This window comes from Cloeon dipterum, chromosome 2 (assembly GCF_949628265.1).
Source record: "Cloeon dipterum chromosome 2, ieCloDipt1.1, whole genome shotgun sequence".
In the NCBI taxonomy this organism is placed as follows: Eukaryota; Metazoa; Arthropoda; class Insecta; order Ephemeroptera; family Baetidae; genus Cloeon; species Cloeon dipterum.
The window spans coordinates 7,219,658-7,241,594 of NC_088787.1; the positions used below are offsets into that span (position 1 = coordinate 7,219,658).

General features: G+C 37.3%; 2 protein-coding genes across 2 annotated transcripts in view; one reads left to right on the forward strand and one right to left on the reverse strand.

The window, feature by feature from the left end:
* Window positions 1-551: 551 nt before the first annotated feature.
* LOC135937447 (uncharacterized) lies at window positions 552-9,106 on the reverse strand. Its single transcript, XM_065480598.1, has 5 exons — window positions 9,014-9,106; window positions 4,759-5,001; window positions 3,371-3,652; window positions 2,705-3,151; window positions 552-2,258 (listed from the first exon to the last, which is right to left on the reverse strand). The coding sequence occupies exons 1-5, from the start codon at window positions 9,104-9,106 to the stop codon at window positions 1,494-1,496; spliced, it is 1,830 nt and encodes a 609-aa protein (XP_065336670.1). The 3' UTR covers window positions 552-1,493.
* A 7,006-nt stretch (window positions 9,107-16,112) lies between these two features.
* The window catches only part of LOC135937022 (E3 ubiquitin-protein ligase LNX-like), a 77,824-nt gene continuing 71,999 nt past the window's right edge, over window positions 16,113-21,937 (forward strand). The window contains exon 1 of the mRNA XM_065480088.1: window positions 16,113-16,280. Coding sequence (XP_065336160.1) covers window positions 16,187-16,280 — 94 coding nt within the window. The 5' untranslated portion in view covers window positions 16,113-16,186. The remainder of the gene's footprint in view (window positions 16,281-21,937) is intronic.

The window sequence follows — 21,937 nt, forward strand, 5'->3', positions numbered from 1 at the left end:
ATAAAAATGCTGACATCACTACAGAAAGCAGTTGGCGGGAACGCCTCAACCGAAACAACCCCTGGAAATAGAAAATAGTTTGAAATTCAATAATGATAGCAGTTCGAAAAATATCAGAATAAATGTTGCCTTGCTCTCGAAATGCAACTTGGAGAATGAAAAACCAATTCCAACCATTTTCGGTCGACCTGCAGTGCGTGAGTGCTTGTCAAGGTAGACCCTCACAAGCGCAATCAGGAAAGTGTGCAACCCATATTTATCAAATACCGCAAGACTTGCGTGAAACAGATAAAAGAAAAAAATAATAAAACAGTTATAACGCTGAACAAATAATGCACTACTCCAACACGAACGCACTGGCCAATAAAAGCTATACACAAAAATCACAAAAAATTATTGTACATTCATTTGCAGGAAAAATAAAATAAAACAATATGCATTACTGCTACTTGTTTGTTGTTATGAACTTTTATTCTATTTTCTATGTGACTTTTAAAATTACTCGTGGAATTTTCAGATTTTTTTTTAAACGATTTAATTGGAGTATTCGCCAAAATTCGATATTTGGAGTCACTAAAACTGATGGCGTGACCCTTCATTTACAGATTTTGAGTACTGCAATTTTTTTAATTTTGATCGTGCAACTGTTTATTCATGGCGTTAACATATTGATTTGACGAACTGGAATAAATAAAAAAAAATCGGATCAGTCAATCGCGGTAAAAAAAACGATAGCCTAGATCCCGACGAGAGGAATTAAAATTTGCCAAGAAAATGTGGGCAAGCGATGTAAATTTTGGAGCATATTGGAAAAATTTGGATTCATTTTTTATTGTTGCAAATTGTAGAACAAAATATGTATTGTTTTTATCGGTCAACAAACGCTTATGTATTGCATCAAGCATCAAACAATTCAAATAATTTTCAATTAATGCATTTATAAGTTTAAACTAAAATTGTGATAGTGGATTTTATGCATTTTAGAATTAAATTAAAAAAACGATAAAAATGAGTTATTACTTCTGCACGAATCTAATTTTTAAGTTATATCCTTCGCCAATATAACTGATACTGAAATTGAAAGGAAATTCCCAATACGCTCCTTGATGTTGACATTGTTCTTGCGAGATAAGATAATGTTATTGGTACAAAATATAGAAGGAAGAGATGAACAAAAATTATAAAATTCCAATCTCTAACTCTTAAATGTTTTCATTTTCCACTAATCGCAATCTTTCACATCTTTTAGGCATTTATACAATTGGTGTTAACAAACGGCATGGAAAATATTTCAAATTTCTGAGTATTGGGCTTAATTTAATTGGTGTATTTTTTGCACACAAAAGAGTCCAAAATTGTCAAAAAATAATTAGTGTTCTTTGAGCACCACCAAAAGTGGTGTCCGTTTCTTACTTCTTTCAAAACCAATACAAAATTTTTTCAACCGTTGAATTTGCACAATAAAATGGCGAGAAAGATAATTGGAGTTTGAATTAGTACATCTGGCAAAAGCAGAACAGTTTTAAGGAAGCATCATTGATGCATCTGGACTGTTTACCGTATTCGTTCAGCCTATTAACATCTCCAAGCAGTCTAGCCTTGTTGCCGTTGATTTCTAGAGTTCCCTCCAGTAGTGCGTCAGAAGGTTTAACAGTAATCATGATTCTTAATATTTTCGAGCTATTATCAAACTGTCCAACTGCCTGAGTCGGCAAGAGTTTTTGTGCTCCTTCGATATTTTTAAGCTTCAAACGAGTACATAGCTTTTCCTTGTCTCTTTTTTGTAATATATTATTTAACAGTGTTAAAAATATATTTGCACCTATTCTCGTGTCTGTTTCATCAACATTAAGTTCTTTTTCGATCCAGCAAACACAGTAGACAATGGGAATCCCTATTTCCAAGCAGGTTCTGTTGCTGGGAATTGGCCTGAAGAGAGACAAGCCCCTGAAACCGTGGCGGAGCACTTTGGATTCCGTCTCGAGGTTGTTCATGGCCACATCGAGCAGCGTTTCTCGTACGTCATGCCAGCTCGTCAGGACTTTCGCGTTCGCCTCCAGAGCTTGCCGGAAATGCTCCAGCGAAGGAGGAATCATGATTGCTAGATTCGGCATTCGATCCTCTACCCTGCCGATGGCAGTGCGTCTCGCATCGCCAATTCTGTTGCCATGGTCCCCCATAATGAGCACGACGGTGTTGTTGAAGATGTTGTGCATCTCAAGGTCTTGCAACAGTTTTAGCAAATCGTCATCAGCTACCTGAAGGCATTAATAATTAGAAAATGTTCAAAGGTTGTGAATTTTTTAATAAAAGAGGTTAATATTGTGGAGAAAATAATTATGTTTTCAATTTCAGGGGGCTGTAACTATTTTTTTCATGAATTTAGCTGATAACAGCCGGGTAGAATTCCAAATTATTTTAAAGAAATTTCTCTGGCACCAATCTTTTAACAAGATTTCAGTCAGGAATAAGAATATCTTCTTTATTTTACAATAGGACGAAAAATAATCGGGAGAAAATTCCCCTAAATTGTACAGGTCGTGTAAAATGTACTAAAACCAAAAAAGAAACAGTAACAAAAATTGGACGAGCAATTATTTACAGTATTTTTCTTATACAAACCTAAAAACATCCCTTAAAAAATTTTAATTTCCACGTCAAAACCAATTTTACTATTTTTTGAGCCAAAATTTTATGATAAAACCTGAACAGAGTTGATGCGGTTGTGACTTAAAGGAGTTGAAAAAGTGAGGGAGAAGAATGCGCGGCCCTCCTTTTGCATTTTCACCGCAAAGTCCCTCGTGTAATTGAAGAGAAACACGTGCTTGGGAATGTGTCCATAGCATCTTCTATCTGATTTTAAGTCCTGGCGACCCACGGTGAACTGTTCCATGGCTTGCCAAAACGGTCTCATGACATAGTCGGTCGGAGGCACGTGAAAACCACGCTCTTTGAAACTAAACGTGTCGACATCAGGTTGATCCTCTGCAAACATCGTCACGTAACCATGCTCGGAAAAATATTTCCAGGTAATTGGAAAACGCCCTGTTGCGTCCTGCCTAAACGGTCCTTGGGATTCATCAGCGCCTTCTGCACCATCAGAGTAGCCGCTGAGTAAGGCCAGCATGTTTGGATAGGTGTTGTCCCCCACCTTCAAGAAAAAATTAAAATTTAAATCACGTAAGTGGTTTTTCATAAATTATTTGCGCAAATATCCAATTTTGATGTCTGAGAATAATGATTAAAACATTATCATGACGATTAAACGGAGAGCATTATTTCTCATTAAAATAAGTTACGCGATCTATTTCGCCAGGAAGAAAAATTTCCTCGTAATTCGCAAATCATTCACACGTGCATTTATAAATACCTTTGTGAGACCTTCCAATACAATGCCCTTGGCGCGTTCGTTGATAAACTTGCTTGACTTTGGCAATTGTCGGATGAAATTCAGCCTGGATGTAGAGTCGAGCACGAAAATTAGAACGTTAACATTACTATCATTAGACGCTGCCTTTCCTCTCTTTGGCTTGATTTTCGGCACTTCTTTGACTTTCGCATACCCAGTTGCATAAATCTGGGCTCTAGAAGGTTCCAGTTCACAATTTAAAAAATTGAATTCGTAAGGGAGGCGCTCAGGTTTAGTAATTTTCTGAAATTATTAAAATTATGTAAGTTTTTTTTATCTTTTATCAGCTCTAATTTGATGCATAATGTTGGAATATTCAGACGATGTGTTTTTAATTTTTTTATTATTTGAAGGAATGTTTTTAGTTCCATCAAATGTTAATTCATCTTTTATAATTACATTTTTAAAAATTTGATTATTATTTAAAGTGGAATGATACTGGGAAACAATTGAAAATTATTTGAATTGTTGGATACCTTAAACAATTGACCGGTAAACAATTTGTTCAACAATTTGCAAAAGTAAAAAAGGACCTTCCTACAATAAAAATACAAATTTTGCCAATTTTCTCCAAAATTTACAGTGCTTGAAAACATTTTCTTGGCATATTCCGATTCCTCTCATCGAGATCTGTCCAACGGTGTATGCCACTTATTGGGGAAACTCTTGGTTTTGAAATTAAATCGGATTTCAAGTAAGGAGACAGCCATTGCCATTTGAAAATCACGGTAACTTTCGAGCCAATTTTCTCAAAAAATTACAGCGCTTCTTAGGTCAATTTAGGCTTTAACTGAATCCTAAGGGACGAGTTTATGCATTGGCAACAAGCATTTTCCAGGCTTTTCCAGTATCATTCCTCTTTAAGCCTCCAATGATTATAATATACATATAAAATTTATTAGAATTTACCAAATCCTAAATTTATGACGCTTATTAAACAAGAGAAAATCAAAATTTGCTTAATTTTCTTTAAATAATTCAAACAACAAATTGAGTGTCGTGTACAATTGCAAAAAAACTATAGAATTATGACAGTCGTCTGGAAATTTGAATTTTAGGGAAAATATCACTAAACCAATTAAAGGGCCATTTATACGGATCTTTGATTGGTGTTTCATAAAAGTCAACCTTTTTTGAAATTTTGATTCCTGAATAAATGTCGAACCAATAAACACCAAATATTTGCGATTTTTATTGAAAAAAAGAAAATTAGCTTCGATTAGCTGTCCGCCCGGGATCTCAAAACATTATATAGAGAAAAGAACCTATTGTTATAGGATTTATGAGTAAAATATCAACCCTATGCTGCAGATTTGGTAGCTCTTTTTAGTGAAAAATGCTCTTCATACCTTTGCTGGGCCGAGTTTGACCTTGGATTCGTCATTTTTCAGTTGAATGATTTCCTGTATATAGCAGGACAGGCCTCCGATCAACGAAACAGCTGTTGTGTTAATTTGTAAAAGCTCGTTTTCGTCCAAAAAAGTGAGTGGGAGCTGTTTTCCCCCACAGTTAATCCTCGGCCACGTCTTGATGTGCGGTAGAATGGACGGGTCGAAGGGATCATAGTCAGGCAAATTGCAAAATGCTGTTTTCTTATCAGTTTGATTTTTTGAGTGTGAAAGGTATTCTTTCTCAATCTCTTGGGATTGCCGGAACGCAAAAATTAATAAAAATGCTGACATCACCACTAGAAGCAGTTTGCGGGAACGCCTCAACCGAAACAACCCCTGGAAATACAAAAGATTATGAAATATAATAATGATATATAGCAGTTCGAAAAATATCAGAATAAATTTTAGCTTGCTCTCGAAACGCAAGCATTTTTTTAAATTACAACTTAGAGAACAAAAACCAAATCCAACCATTTCGCTCGACGTTCCGTGCTTGAGTGCTTATCAAGAAAGCCCATCAAATGCGGTGTTTAATTACTAAAGGAAGTGCCATTAAAATTTATCAAGTAACTCTGGAGAACAATAGAACAATTCTTGCGCGAAACTGATAAAAGGAAAAAAACACAAAGTCAAACACGTGCTCACTGGTCAATAAAGGCTATACACAAAAATCACAAAAACAATTTATTTTTATTTAAAAAAAATGTTCATATTTGTTAGCTGTGATAAACTTTTATTCTATTGAAATATCTCGTACTAAAATCATAGAGTACTGAAGTATTTTTTATTTCACTTGAACGCTTTAATTGGATAGTTTGCCACATAAGAAAGCCATTGATGTTTTTGGAGTCACCAACCGTTCATTTATACTACCTTTGGGTGCTTAAATTTTTAGTTTCAATCTTGTTAATTAAGGAATAAAACAGAGTTTCCTGTCTGTCCCAATTTTTCCACAGCTAGTTTTGTTTCAGATAAGAAAAACTGCAAGCCGAAAGCCTAGATTTCTCAAAATATATACGTATTTTATTTAATCTTTGTCAAATTCGCCGATTTTAAAATGATCGCAATTAATAATTTTAATTCCTTTCTGTGGAACTAGCAGATGATTCGTTCAAGCTACTAAAATGTATATGATAAGCTCAATTAAAAAAAGAGAATTAATTTAGAGGAATTTGAACTTTCTGTACAGCTTCTTGTAACGATGTGGAACAGTAAAAAATAAAATTAATTAACAGCTTCAGGGTTAACTATGCGTTAGAAAGACTCAACAGGGGTAACTATATTTTTCACATTAGTACTATGGAAAGTTACGGCTGCAAGGAGAAGCTTTTGGGTTCATTAAAATAACCCTTAATAGATTAAACGGTTTAAGAAATATTATATAAAAAATATACAGAGAAACAATAACAAATAAAAATCAGCCAAATAAGCAGTTTATATAGTTTGATAGTTTTAAATAGTTTTACTTTTCATTTACATTTTGTAATAAATGATATTTAAAAATTTATTTGTCTTTAAAATAAATTTATATTTAACAATTAAAAATTTAAAATTATATTGTTTTAACTTCAAACGTGATGTATTTTATACTTGCTGGCTTTAACTTTGTAAAATTTGTTTAAAGAATAAAATATAATTTTTGTGCCTGGCATTAACTAAATAGTTTTGCGAATTTCAAATTGAATTACTGAATGTGGGATATGTAGCTATTTTAATATGAAAACTACGAAGTTATTATGCAAATTAAATACTGTTACTTCCTTAACAAAAAATAATATTTATTAGTTTCAATCTTGTTACTGTGCATTCTTGGCGCAAAAATAATTTATTTGACGTCCTGGAAACTAAAATTGTGTGTGTCAATCTCGGTAAAAGAGGCATAGCTTACGATATTTTTGCTAAAAATTTGGTGTTAGGGGGTCTGTCGCAATTTTCATTTTCTTCAAGTCTAATAAAATCATTTCATACCAATAATATTACGAACACATTTATGACTTTTTATCAATTGGGATCGTATATATTTGATGCTGATTTTAATTTCATATTTATTTATTTTTAATTTAAATGACACATTTTTTGCCTGTTCAATACAATATGAAGATGCATTTTGTTCGAGGATGTTTTGTTGTGGGTCATTTTTCTCCGTTCCAAAAATAATTCCCAAATAAACCACCATGTTTCTTCACAGTTCCATTATAAATAATTAAACTCGCGCACATTTCAATCCTCTTTCCAGCAAATTACGCAAGAGTATTGAATAAACAGTCGAGTTTATTTAAGAAAGACGACGTTCCTTCAACTGTTTCTCCGGAAATACGGAAGCAGGCGAAATATCCTCATTAAATGCGATGGCACGCTCCGCGAGAACATAAATAAAAAGGTGTAATATGGCGGCGGTAATGCGAGCAGACAGATACAATCATGAGAAATGAGACGCGATCGTGCCACTTTCCGGGCCGCGATCAATTTCAATATTGCATTTATGTACATATAATGCTCGGCGGAGGCAGCGCAAGATAAGAACAAGTCACGTGTTTTGCCAGTGAAATTAGGCTCGGAATAGTGCAAAATTTCACAGGATATTTTTAATGAAGAATGTGTCTCACAGCAGTAAAAAATGAAGACATGAAAAATTTACCACTAATCAGTGATAAAACAAAAATTGAGACTTTATTTGTTATTAGGAAATTTTGGACCCTCTAACCCCAAATGACCATATTTAAAGAGGAATGATACTGGAAAAGCCTGGAAAATGCTTGTTGCCAATGCATAAACTCGTTCCTTAGGATTCAGTTAAAGCCTAAATTGACCTAAGGAGCGCTGTAACTTTTTGAGAAAATTGGCCGAAAAATTAGCGTGCTTTTCAAATGGTAATAACTGTCTCCTTACTCGAAATCCGATTTAATTTCAAAACCAAGAGTTTCCCCAATAAGTGGCAGACACCGTTGGACAGATCTCGACGAGAGGAATTGAAATATGCAAAGAAAATATGTTCAAGCACTGTAAATGTTGGAGAAAATTGGCAAAATTTGAATTTTTAGTGTAGGAAGGTCCTTTTTTACTATTGCAAATTGTTGAACAAATTGTTTATCGATCAATTGTTTGTGGCATCCAACAATTTAAATAATTTTCAATTGTTGCCCAGCATCATTCTACTTTAAAGCCTCTGTAAGAATAAAAAACTTAAAAATGCTGCATTTATTAATATTATTTTTTCTTAAATTTAGAAATGAACCAAGGAAATGGAAGGAAGGTGGCAATCCAGAGTCAGTTTCGGATGAATTAAATAATTATGTCATTCGGTTAGTGATGAAAATTAGTAGGATGTTTTTGCAATTAAAATTGAAAAAGGGTGGAAGTGAGCACCTTTTAAACCCGCTCGCTGTGCATTTTGCAGGAAAAAAAACTATAACAACTTTATTGCCAGCAACTCTAATTGCTCTTAATTGTTTTACCTTAAAAATGTGGACCGACTTTTTTTTAAACCTGAAATTGCAGTGAAGGTAATCAAAAATCTCAATTAAAAACTTTGTAGGATATCTTTCCTTGTTCCACATCGTGATCGAATTCCGATATATCCTCTTCTGAGAAATGTCAAACGTGTGGGAATACAAGTAACACGATCCAAAAGCAGCCTGCCAAATTTCGCCCAACACGCTTTGTAACAAGGTCCAACACAAATTACTTGGAATTCCCTCTCCCCGAGCGCCGTTTGCACTCACTTTTGCTGGCTGGCAACGTGTAGTAATAAACCGAGTGGTGTAAATGTAATTCGGCGGCAACCGAGCCACTGGCTGATACAAAATTGATTCCACGCAGCGCTGACTTTATTCCTGCGGCGGCGGCATTTCCATTTCCAGCGATTGCGCCACACTTCAATAAGCATAAATTGAGGAATGGCAGTGAAAGACAACTCAGCCAACTGAAAACCGAAATGCTGGCAATGTGTCGGTTTCAATGAGAATTCTAATTAATTGGGGGAGTTTTTTTCCACTCCCAGAGAAGCGAGAGAGAGAGAGAGAGAGAGAGAGAGAGAGAGAGAGAGAGAGAGAGAGAGAGAATTTTTAAAATAAGAGCAGGTTTGTTTATTAAAAAAAATCAAATGGTCTGGTGCGGTGAGCTTTTTAGACGCTTTGCTTATTTGCGAGCTCCTTTCAGGGAAACCCTTTGTTGGGAAATAAAATAGGATTTCAATTAAGGATGCAGTCCTCACCATTTGAAGAGCATCCTCTGACTTTGCAGCCACTTCGTCAAAAATGTCCAGGCCTTTGGCTTCAACTGAATCCTGAGGGAAGAGTTTATGCATTTTCGAGGATTTTGCAGTTATCAATCCCTTTTAAGCAGATTAAAATAATCTTTAAAATACTCTTTCGCGGTGTGTGCACTTATCTGGACGCTGGCTACAAGTGATGAGTGCGTTACACAAGATTACAAGTGGCGATAGCGTTCTCCAACACTGTATGGGATGGGGGCACATGGAAAAAATTGCAAGAGAGGAATCAATTGGTGCGAGAGCCCGCGGGAATCGGCTGCAGAGCAGTCTGTCTGTCTGTTTTGTGTGCACGACGAGAGAGAAAAGAAAATCCCACTTATTTCGCTGGCTGCTTTCTGGCTAGCGAGACCCGAAGCGAGCGGGCGAGCGGCAGAGAGAAAGAGAACAAGTCGTAATTGATCGACTTTGCTGTCTCTCTCTCTCCTCTCTCTAAAATCTCTATTGAGCCGAGCAACGAGAGACCGAAAGACAGAACTGGAAAAAAAGGAAAGAAAGGGGGGAATGGATTAATCCCGCAGGAAATAGTGTAAATACCGAGGGCGAAAAAGTGTTCGCGCAGGGAAAAAAGTCTCGTCCTTCTTATTTATTGGCCGAGACAGCGGCGGCGGTGCCGAGTGGCCGGGCGCAGCTCTGCTTGCAGCAAAAACTCTCAGACGAACGTCCCTTGGCTCGGAAAAATCATTTTACTGCCACGCCACTAGCGAAACTCGTCGCCCGTGTGTGCCTATTTGAGCGAAACGGTGGGTTTAACGGGCTTAGCCTGTACGAAATAAATTGTTAATTTAATATTTCCATATTTTTACATTTTTGGAGCTTCATAATAAAAAATAATGAGAGTAAGAAGCTTGAATAAATTTTTTTCTGAAGTCTGATTTACTTTTACATATTTAGTATACCAAAGGAATAAAAACTTGCACATTTTTAAGACCTTTGGCACCCAAAAACGTTGTTTAATTTGAGAAAACGAGTCTATAACCGTTTTAATCACTTGATACTATGGGCAACAATTGAAGATTATTTGAATAATTGTTGGATGCAATAAGCAGTTGATTGATAAACAATTTGTTCTACAGTTTATAATAATAAAAAGGACCTTGCTAGAGTAAAAATTCAAAATTTTTAAAAAATTTCCAGCGCTTGGCCACATTTTCTTGGCAGATTTCGATTCCACTCGTCGAGATCTGTCCAACAGAGTATGAAACCTTTTAGGGAAACTCTTTGTTGCGAAATAAAATCAGATTTCAAGAAGGGAGACAGTCTTCAGCTTTAAAATCATACTAATCTTGCAGCATTTTTTTCTAATACAAATTACCCAGCTACCTAGCTAAATACTGGTATGAAATTAATCGTTTTTGGGGATTAAATTATGCATTAAATTGGCAGAATAATGATTTTCTGGGGTTTCGCAGCATTGGTTGCGCCGTTTTGGAAATAAAATAATTTTCAAACTTTTCACTTCGAAAATTATTTAAATTTTAAGAATCATCTGTTAATGCAAAATAAATTATATTCTCACAAGAGAAAAAATGGACTTCCCCTTCGAAGTACCAAAAATTCCAAAAATAAAAGTCGTGTTTATAACAGAACAATTGCGTTCAAAACTTTCGTCAACAGTCAGAAAAACCAATACAATGTTAAGAGTTCATCGTAAAATGTATTGTTGTTATTTCCAATAAAAATCCTTCCATACTGAACCTTAATAAATGCAAAAAATGCACCACGTCGAGTGCCAATCCACTTGAAGCAATCGATTGCTATTTATTTTATATAATTTCATTCGCATCCAATTTCGTCCATTCCATTGTCTATTTAATTCGCCGCGTTAGCTTTTCCGTGTGTGTTTGTTTGTTTGTTTATTTGCTTTGAAATAGGGCGTACTGCGAGCCAAGCACTATTTATTCCGTGCTGATCGAGAATTCCGTTTCATGCAAAGCGAAAGCAGCTTTCTCTGCGCCACACATACACACACGCGCGCGCGAGATCGATTTCCTCTCTCCAAACACACGACAGCAGATATGCATTCCTCGTTTTTTGATATGCACGTTGCTTACATTTTATCAGGCAACACGTACGGCGAAAGGAAAGAAGTCGCTGCTGCTGCTGCCGCCGCCGCTGCTTTATCTGCTGCTTCAGATGCAATTTATTCGCAGGTATATCGCGCGTTCGGAATATTTGAATACACACGCTCGGCGCATGCATGCAGCTTTTATAAGGTGCTGAGCCGGGTGCACGCCGCCGGAATAACAAATCCGCGACACTGATCAGCCCCAACAAACCAGATTACATGCATCCAATCCCTCTGTCTCAAGTATATCAAGCCAATATCGAATTTATTCACTAGGAAAATTGCTCGGAATAAGCCAGAGTAATTGCACTTTAAGTTGACCCGTAATATGGAGCAATTGCTAGAGACATTTTGTGTTTGGTAAACAAGAGTATCAGTTTTCCATCTCACAATAAGAGAAGAAAAATTGCATTTTTTATTATTATTGGCCATTTGAATAGTATTGATTTATCAATGGCTACGCCCCTGGGTGAAAAACAAGAGATGAAAAAGGCTGTAATAATCCTAAAATAAATAGATTAAATAATTTTAGCAGTTTTTTCACCTTTTTAAAACAGTTTGAATAAAAAATATATGGGAATTTTTAGTTAAATTCGATTGTGTTCAGAGGAACCTTTTGTCAAAGGGAGATACAAGTTAAGGGACTGTCAAGAATTTTATTACTAATTTTTTTTCGTTGGCAAGTGGACGTTTTTAACGATTGCTAATTCAAAATTATCTCCAGCTATTACTGAGCATTATATTTGTTTTATTTTCGAGTTTAATTACTGCTTGTTAATAAAGTCTGCAGGGCCGGAACAGCTGCTGTTCGTTAAGTATTAATTAATATTTCCATCACCGGGAGCCAGGTTGCGATCTGTGTTGGTTCCCGCCAGTCAGAAGTCAATATGGCGTCGAAATAATGGAGACCAATCAGGAGGCGGTCCAGCGGCCAATCAGAAGCGTCGAAAAAGAGGCGTGCGACCTAATTATTTAATTTCCGCGTATTTTGTTACATTTCCATTGGCCTGATGTGCCATCTAATGGTCGATTTGCTAAATTACCTGGGCAATACGTTGTTCAGTTAATAAATAACAACTAACAACAAAAACATTTATTGTGCTTAAGTTATTTTCATGTAAAATAAAAAATTTTCCAAGCCAATTTCATTTTACGTTTGTAACTTTCCCGCCGTGCTCTACCAGACGCCATATCTGCGCGTCGCGTGAATCCTTTCCCCAGTGTTTTCCACGTCTTTTTTTCAATTTTTAATCTTTTCATTCGTTTAGCAACTGATTGTGAGATAAAAATCCTCATTTAAATTTTTCAAGAAAGCATCATCCAATTACGAGAGCACATTATATTTAAATATTATTTTTACTCTTAGAGAAAACACTCCTACATTATTACGAGTATTACAAAATAAAGAGCTAATTAAAATCCATTCAAATTCATTTCCTCCTAAACTCTAAATCAATCATTTCATTCCGTTTTTAAAATTAAAAAATAACTTGCAGACCAATAATGAGCAATTTTCCATTTTTTACGTCTGTGTGTAATTTGTGTTACTAACAAAAACGTTGAAACCCATGCATGCACACATAAATTTATTCTCAGTCGCAGCTTAACGATTCTGGGTACAATTATTGCAGCATTAGGCACTAGCAAAAAGCCTTCGCGAGATATGCCGTCGTAATGCTGCAAAACAAGGCAATTGCGAGTTTTTGCACGTGAGCCACTCGAGACTGCGTGCTCGTTTCTGAGTCTTAAGTGGCGAACGGTGCTGCTGCAGCCGGCGGCGGATCTGCGATAAGGACGCGTAATCCCACACTCGACTTCAACGCGGAGCCCTGCCTGCCTGCCGAACAGACTCACTCACTCGACGGCATAAACACACACGTTGCAGCGCAAACGACGTGAGACACGAGACAGACACACGCAGACGAGCTCCGCGCCGGAAATTCGGCTCGGATGAGCGGGGTTAAGCAACGCGGCGCACCTGAACGTCGAGCAGGTTGCATAACCACCGCTGACGAAAATTCAGATGATAAAAGACTGTATCAGGTCGTATTGCACTAACAATTATTTTGTAAAATATATTAATTTATTTCTGGATTGCAGAAAATAAAAACAAGCCCCCTTTTTACAAAACGATGCATAACGGAGGATAAAACTGGCATGATGTCGAGAAAAAATAACAAATTTCGCACTAACTAAACAAGAAAATTACGTGATAATTAGGACTGTGAGTTTTAGACAGTCACTATTAATAAATAGTTAAAATTAGGTGCAGAAGATTGCAAATAAAAAAAGATGAAGATGAAGAAGTCATGATATTGGGGAATATTTTAAAATGCAAATATTTAACTTTTTTCTGTTAAAGTTGGGGGTTATGTTGAAGGGTTGGTTAACAGTAACAAAGAAAGCATGATTTTGGTTCTCTTTTGCCTGAAAAATTTCCTTAAAAATTAAAACCAGAGAAAATTCCTACTTTTGATGCAAAATTATGCACTTATCCACACATTTTGAATTAATTTAGACGGGTTTCGCAGATTTATACATTTTTTAACGATTTTAATTTTGGTTCAAATGGCTTAAAACTGCATGATTCGTGCTCACAACGATTGGAAGCACAGAAAAAATGGCCAATAATCTGAATTTCACCGCCCTAGGCATCATTGATCAATCATTTTGCTGTTTTCCAAATGTTTAAGATTATTAATTCAGGTTAAAAAGGATTTTTTTCAATTATTTATGTACAACTTCAATTTTAAACAGTATTTAAAAAATTTAAGTTTATTTTTCAGTTCAATGCCCCGGAGAAACCCGCGATCTGTAGCTATGTATATTCGCCACAATCCAGTGTTTAAAGATAAACTGTTTGCGAACTGCATATTAAGTGTTTCATCATTCGAAGCCGGACTAAAATCCAGGCGCGGATGAAGCAAACTGGAAACAGTGCATATACAAGCCATAATCCGAAAACAACAAAACAAGCAGAGCAGTAGTTAGTAGTTGCCAGGTACAACTCGGGGCAAAAAGTCTGTGTGTAATACACATGCAGCGAGCGAGCGAGAGCGAGAGATAACGGCCGGCGTGTCGAGACAAACTAAAAGCTCGCAGCATCATTGCGAATGATAAATAGCTTGGTGCAGATAAACGCTTTCTGCCTGTTTGCTGTGTGTTCGATACACACACAGAGAGAGAATTTATCCGCGAAACTTTGGCTGCGCGCGCGTCGGTTAAAAATTAATCCCATTTATCACTTTTATTGGAGGCGAGACAGTGACAAATTGTATTGCCAGTGTAGCTCATCGGCCTAATTTTTTTTCGCTGCTGCCGCCGACCACGATTACTATTATCATCGCACCGACAAGTGGAAAATAACCAGCACACTGCTGCTTTTGTGTACCTGGGCATTATTTTTATTTTGTGTTTTGCTAGCTGACAAATTTCACCGTGTTCGCGAATTGGGTATTAATTGGCAAACGTGTCGAAACGAACTTTGTGAATTTTTTGTGTGTTTTCAACAGGAAAATAATGAACTTGGATCAAACTGTGAAACAAAATCGACTAGTTTTTCATTTCTAAACAAATGTTTTTGGTGGTCAACCAAAAAATTGTACAAAATGACATTTTTTAAAAATTCTGGGACAAAAAATTAAGTGTGATTTTTAAACATCCATTGAGAAAGTGATAAGAAAATCCCTCCCGTAATATATTTCTTCTTTAGATTAGAAATGGCGAAAAGTTCCGACTGTGGCTGTAAATTTTAGCTTCTAAATCTTCATGAGGTTATTTAATGAGTACAATTACATTTAAACCAGGGTTGTATTTTTATTCACGGATTTTTCCACTCAATTTTTACCAATTTCATGCGCAAGAAATGAATTTTTCCCATTTCCCCCTTGGAAAATCTAAAATTTGTGGTCGGAGTGGTCAAAATTTCCTCTGCTGTGCAGTTTTTTTCTGAAATGGAATGTCAATAAAGCCCTGGATAGAGTAAGTCGTGCTGCGAACGAGATTATTTGACGAAAAATCCAGAGTTGCGGAGATTTTTGTCTGCGATCATTTAATTTTTTTTTCAATTTTCAATTTTTTTATTCAAAATTCAGAGTTGTGCCCACCATTTTTGAATTATGCACCCCGTTTCAGAATTTTCAACAAATTCTGAAATGGATCAGTGATCAAAATTTCCTCTACTGTGCTGATTTTTTCTTTTAAATTTTCATATTTGCTTTGCTGGCTCAATTTCTCCAAAAATTTATCTCATACAATTTTCAAGTCGAGGTGGCGAGCAAATAATTAGAAAATCGCTTAAAACTGAGCCTGCAAAAGACTGGAAAAAATGGAAAAAAACGGCTTCTGCCAATGCACACTTAAAAATGTATTTTAATGAAAATGCGAGCTTTTGTAATCCAGTTTAAAACTAAAAAATATTATATAGTGTGGTGTTTAAATGGATCAACGTTTAATATTGCAAATAAATTCGAACTATGGCCTGTTTTAGGTTTCAGTAATTTAATTTAAAATAAAAAAGGAATTTTATCCATCTTTTACTGTCTTTTTTTGTGGATGAAAACATTTTACACCCGCCAAAACCTGTTTTGTCCTTTCGTACCCTGTTGCAACAAAGCTTATTACGAAATCAATGTGCCGAAAGCAGCAAATCGCGATGCTGGGCCAAAGGACGGAATATATATCTATATGATACATTCCACGGCCATTTCTACATAATATATTATACATCCCTGCTCCGACACAAGGGGCAGAGAGAAACATTTCCCCATTTGGATATCCGCAGAGCACATCTCATTGAATTAGCCTTAATTCGGTGCCAAGTTCGAGAGCAAAGGCTGCGCACAACAAAGGGCGAAAATCCAACGGGAAAGTCGGCGGGCGCCGAGCGGGTTGCAGGCATGCGCGGCGCTGGCGGCTGGCTGGCTGCTTGTTTTGCCCGAGACGCACGCCAATTGGGATCAGTCTGCGATCGGCCGTGGCTGCAGCGAGACGCACGTGCCCCTGGTCCAGCTGCTGCAAGTCGCGTGTCCGATTCATGCTCGCCGAGCATGTTCCTCTCTGAGTCGCCCTACTGGTCCAAGCCGCCGCGCGACGGCTTCTGGAGCAGCCACAAACGCCTCACCGTCAACGTCATCAGCGACGGTAAGTCACACAATTTTTGCTAGAAAAATGATTTTTTTGTTCGTTGAATAAAAGGCAGGAAGTAAATTAAAAAGGAATTTACTCGCGACTTCGACTTTTCCCCAGCTAGATGTTTCGGATAAAAAAATGGAAGAAAACTCTAGGTTTCTCAGAATACATACGTATTTTTTGGTCTTTGTCAAATTCACCGATTATAAATTGATCGCATTTGATAATTTTAATTCCTTTCTGTGCGACTTGCAAATGATTCGTTCAAGCTACTAAAACGTATCTGATTAGCTCAATTTAAAAAAATGAGAATTAATTTACAGGAAAATTTGAATTTTCTGTACAGCTTTTGGAAACAATGGGGAACAGTAACAAACGAAATTAACTAACAGCTTCAGGGTTAAAGTGGAATGATACTGGGCAACAATTGAAAATTATTTAAATTGTTGGATGCCACAAACAATTGATCGATAAACAATTTGTTCAACAATTTGCAATAATAAAAAATGACCTTCCTTCAATAAAAATTCAAATTTTGCCAATTTTCTCCAAAATTTACAGTGCTTGAACATATTTTCCTGGCAGATTTCGATTCCTCTCGTTGAGATCTGTCCAACGGTGTATGCCACTTATTGGGCAAACTCTTGGTTTTGAAATTAAATCGGATTTCAAGTAAGGAGACAGCCATTACCATTTGAAAAGCACGCTAATTTTCCAGCCAATTTTCTCAAAAAAATTACAGCGCCCCTTAGGTCAATTTAGGCTTTAACTGAATCCTAAAGAACGAGTTTATGCATTGGCAACAAGCATTTTCCAGGCCTTTGCAGTATCATTCCTCTTTAGGCAACTATATTTTTTTCAGATTTTTGTTTGTTGAAAGTGCATGACAACGTGATATTTATTATTGTCACTGCAATTCTTGGGGTAGAAGAGGGATGAGGTTTGGTCAATGGTAGCCACGAGTATCCAAAAAGCCATTCGAATATCTATAGGATTTTGAGATGAGTCGAACGCTGTGTAATTTTTGCATTTCTGATTATTAGATCTTGAGATTTGGTGGTAACAATGTTGGAACAATTTTTGTCTCTCATCACAGAACATATAAATACAATGAAAAACATGGGTGTTAAATTGGAACAAATCTTTATTTTTACCGAGAAAATCATGGTTGAAAACTGACTAACGCAAAACTGGACAAATTTGGAAGCTTTTTAGTCTTTTTGGATGGTTTTGGCAAATTTTTAGACCGTCTTTTGGTATAAATGAGTCGCTCTCATTTAAAGGTCTCGCACCGATTGGAAGCTCCAAGAAAAAATATAGTCGACCGTCTAAAATAAACTGCCTTAGGCCCTAGGCTTCACCGTGGAGCGAAAGTGTTTCGTCGGTCATGACTGCGGCAATCAAAATAAAATTGTTTTTCCGAGAGCTCAACGTCAAGCGTCATTACCGTTTAAATAATAGAAAACGGCATGAATTGCGCACGGTCGAGGGCATCGTTCGAGATGAATAATTCAGAAATTTTGGTCCGTCACGACCTGGATGGAGCAATAACTCGGGCCACGCGCGGACAATTTTTCCGAGGCGCAGCTGAAAAAGCGAAATTTATGCCGTGCGCCCAACATCTGCCACCGTTCCCGTTGAGAAAAAAAGAGAGAAAAGAAAAGGAAAATCCAGATGCCGTTTCATTTCGCACTGCCGTTTTATGGTTATCTTTGCGAATGGACCGATGCCAGCCAGCTCTCGCGCTGAACAGCCAACGAACGACATTTGCATTTTAAGCGGGCGATGCCGCACGTTTCGCAACAAGTTTGTTATGTGCCGCCAGATTAGCCTATTCCCCCGACTTTTTATCTCGTTTGCACTGCAAGAAAAGCAGGGTCGCGCGCGCTCCTCGTTTTCTTGATCAACGCCACGCATCTCTTGCGCCTTTGACACCTATCTTTTGATCAATCTGCCGACTTGTTTGCTTTGCCTCCTCGTTTTCTCTCTAACTAATTAGTTTCAACCTCCAGCCCCTACACTTCAAATTCTAAAAGTTATTATTGGCCCATGGTTATTCGACTGACAGTGAGAAGCGTAAAGTAATGAGTTTTTTATATTTGCATCGGATTAAATAACAGTTTAATAATTTATTTTGAAAACTACGAAGTCACCGGGGGCGGGATTCACGCGACGCGCAGATATGGCGGGAAAGTGACAAACGTAAAATTTGATGAAAATACCATCAGCACAATGAATATTTTTGTCGTTATTTCTTTACTAACAGCTTATTAGCCCGTTTAATTGGCGAATCGACCATTAGATGGCACATCAGGCTGATGGAAATGTAACAAAATACGCGGGAATGAAATTATTAGATCGGCACGCCTCTTTTTTGACGCTTCTGATTGGCCACTGGACTGTCTCCTGATCGGCCTCCATTATTTCGACGCCATATTGACTTCTGACCGGCGGGAAACAACACAGATCGCAACCCGGCCCCCGTTCTACGAAATAAAATAAATGAATTTATTTGCACTCATTAAGTCTGTTGGAAGCATGTAATTGGTTCAAAGACGAGAATTCCATTGTGGTTTTCAGCGCTTTCGCTTGAGCCAATTTCGCCGTCACAGCTTGAATTTCACAAAAGGCAAATCAACATTGTGGCGAATCAATGGAACAGTTATTTGCAGACGTTTCCAATTAGGTGCCGAGCTGCTCTGTGTTGTCGGTTGGAGGAAAAGAGCGAACACGGCGCGGAAAAGCGAATTTATAACGGGCATTAACCCACTCGGGCTGAGCCAAACCAAGAAACAACGCGCGAGAAAGAAATAGAAGCGTAATTGGCCTGCATTTGCAGCTGCAAAGTGCAGAGCTCCAGCTAGGCTTTCGTCTGTAAGCAGGGGTTCAGCCAAATTGGATTAAATATGCTGCCGAGGCGATAAAACGCGCAGCACTTTGGCCGGCTCCAGAGAGAAACGGAGGCCGGGGCCGCTCGGGAATTCAGCTCAGCGGCCAATCAAATTTGTCACATCTGATAATTCGCTCCCCGTGCCGCCGCCGGCCGAGGTCAAACAACAGCTTTATTTGAGCAGAAAACAACTTTCTTTTTTTCTCTCTTTCTACGCAGCTAAACGACGCCGAGAAACAAGCAAATTTGATCAGCAAACAGATCAGAAAGGAAATGGTGCGACAGTCGAAAAGTCGTAAGCTGTGCTCCAGATCGATTTTTTCTTTATGGACTTCAAAGCCTTGCTGAAATGTGCTGAGTTTTTCTTTATTTCAGGCTACACCAGGCCAAAAATTGGATTTTTTTGACTATTTTCAAACAAAAATGATTCCTTTTTTACCACCGGGGTGGAACAGTTTCAAACGTCAAATGAAATTTGAAAATTTATCATGAAAATAGCTTCAGCTTCTATGCATGAAATAGTCCATTTTCTCGAAAAATGTGAAGTTGGGTTGGAAACAACTCCAGAGTGTATTAAAATTTTGCTCCAATTTAAAATGAACCTCGATTTTGCAACAAAAATGATTTATTTTTCAACTCTCTGGAACTTGTTGTAAAATCTTATTTTTCAGCCATGAATTTTCCCCCAAATTTCGTTGTTCCTCCGTTCTTAATTAATTGCACTCAGGGACACACTCGCACACACAAAACGCTGTGACGGCATTCTCCGTGAAATTCCTCTCAAAACGAAGAATTAGCGAGGAGAGCAGTGGGCCGGCGCGCATAAATCTTGGTCGCTGTTTCTGGCCAGCAGTTAAGAAGCTTAAACGGCCGCTCCTTTCCCCTATCCTGGCCCGGCAAAAAGCTAAATATTTAATGCATAATGAGCAGCGGGCTAAAAGTCAAGCCGGCCGGTCGCCCGGCAGCATATAATTTAGCCCCTTTACGTCGGCGCCGGGATTAAGGATTAAATTTTCATTATTGGTGCTCGACAGCAGCGAAAAAAAGCTGCTAATAACTTTTGATTACGCAAGCGGCGCGCGCTCGGTAATGACCAAATGATTGCTCCCCTTTTTATTAATGCCGCCGAGATTTTTTTTTTTTATTTTATTTTTCGTTCGCTGCGGGAATCACGGAGCAAAAAAAATACAGAGGCCATAAAATCAATTTGTTCCCCTCTCGGCCGATAAATTATTATTATTGCTGCAGCGCGTCCGGTGCTAATTTATTGCGGGGAAAGTATTTCGCAAAGAGGAGCGACTCTCTCTCTCTCTCTCTCTCTCTCTCTCTCTCTCTCGTTCGCTCGGGCGGTCGGTCCATTCGCGTCGATGGCTCTTTGCACACGAGCGAGCATCGGATTTCGGTGCGCTTTGCAGACCACTTGGACGGAATAATACTCTCGTCGCCGCCTGTGTGTAATCAAAATGGAAAACAGGCTAATTGCACCGCCGGATATTTGCGGTTTGCAGATTTTCCCGGCTTAGCCCAGCTTTGCCGATAAATTCTGAGAAATACATTCTCTGTTTCGTCCAACAAAGATATTTGATAATGGGTATTAAAGTGTATTGAATAAATTATGTAACTATACATAAAAGGTATTGCGGCAACTTCTTTATTTGTTTAAATAATGAAGATAAAAAATGAAGTTTTTGTGACTGACATTTTTTTAGTTTTGACGGAAAAATTCTCGTTTTATCTATCATTCATTCATTCATGTTGAACGAAAAATAAAACCGAATAAATCCAAATCAGGAACAGGGTTTGCAAAAAAAGCATTTTCCCAGAATATCCCACTGCATTGCAAAATACTTTTCTTTTGCTGGGTTGTCTGCAATTTTGCGAATTTTTTCCGAAACACGGTGCATTTTTATTGATAATAAAAAATTCTCACGTTGGATGACCAAAAATAGGAATATATACAAATCAGTAAAAATGCCACTGGTTTCCCCAAAACACCGAAAATTCTAACACTAATCATAATTTTCCGAAATTTCTGATTTTTTTTTGGTGTGAAATTCAGAAAAAAAAGGAAGAAACCCCCTAAACTGCGGTGGTAAATCTGCCTATAAAAATTAATTGGGTTAACTGAGGCCTGGAAATTTTATTCCGACACGGAAAACGAATTAATTCCAGCCTCCAGGTATTCCGGGTCGCAGGTAAAAATCGCCGAATTAAGGTTACACGAATATTCCAACGGGAGTACGCTTAAAATAATTAATTTGGTCTGCATTACGTTATTTTCTGCAGCTCTGAGTCCCTTGCGTTTTGAATTAATTAGTTTTCAGCATCAGAGTTTAATTTTGCTTGTACTCTAGATCAAATTGATTATTTTAAGCGTATTCCCGTTGGAAAAGTCGTGTAACTTTAATTAGTTGATTATTATCTACGACGAAACAGCGAGCTTTGAAGTACAAAAACATGAGATGTATTATTTTTCTCTTCAAATTTGTCATTAATATTCCCATTTTGTGTAAAAAGATGTCGTACCAAAAAATATCAACTCAAATTATTTATTTTAATTAATAAGATGGAAATTATTTATATAAATTGTAAAGGATAGTAGGAAATTGATTGATCTCCTGCGAGTCCTTTATTTCCGCAAAAATTAAAAGGTTGTAATAATTTAATCTTGTAACAAGAATTAATAAAGGTGAATTCACGCGAGGAAATTAGCAAACTGGAAGACTTTGCAGCAACTCTCTGCTATCTCTCTGCAAGACCGAGAGGAATTTACTTATTC

Coding starts and splice junctions, on each gene's coding strand:
- LOC135937447 (XM_065480598.1), bottom strand. CDS start 9,106: ATGCATAAACTCTTCCCTCAGGATTCAGTTGAAGCCAAAGGCCTGGAC. Junction 3,152..3,370: donor TATTGGAAGGTCTCACAAAG/GTATTTATAAAT, acceptor TTTTTCTTGAAG/GTGGGGGACAACACCTATCC. Junction 2,259..2,704: donor ACCGCATCAACTCTGTTCAG/GTTTTATCATAA, acceptor TAATGCCTTCAG/GTAGCTGATGACGATTTGCT.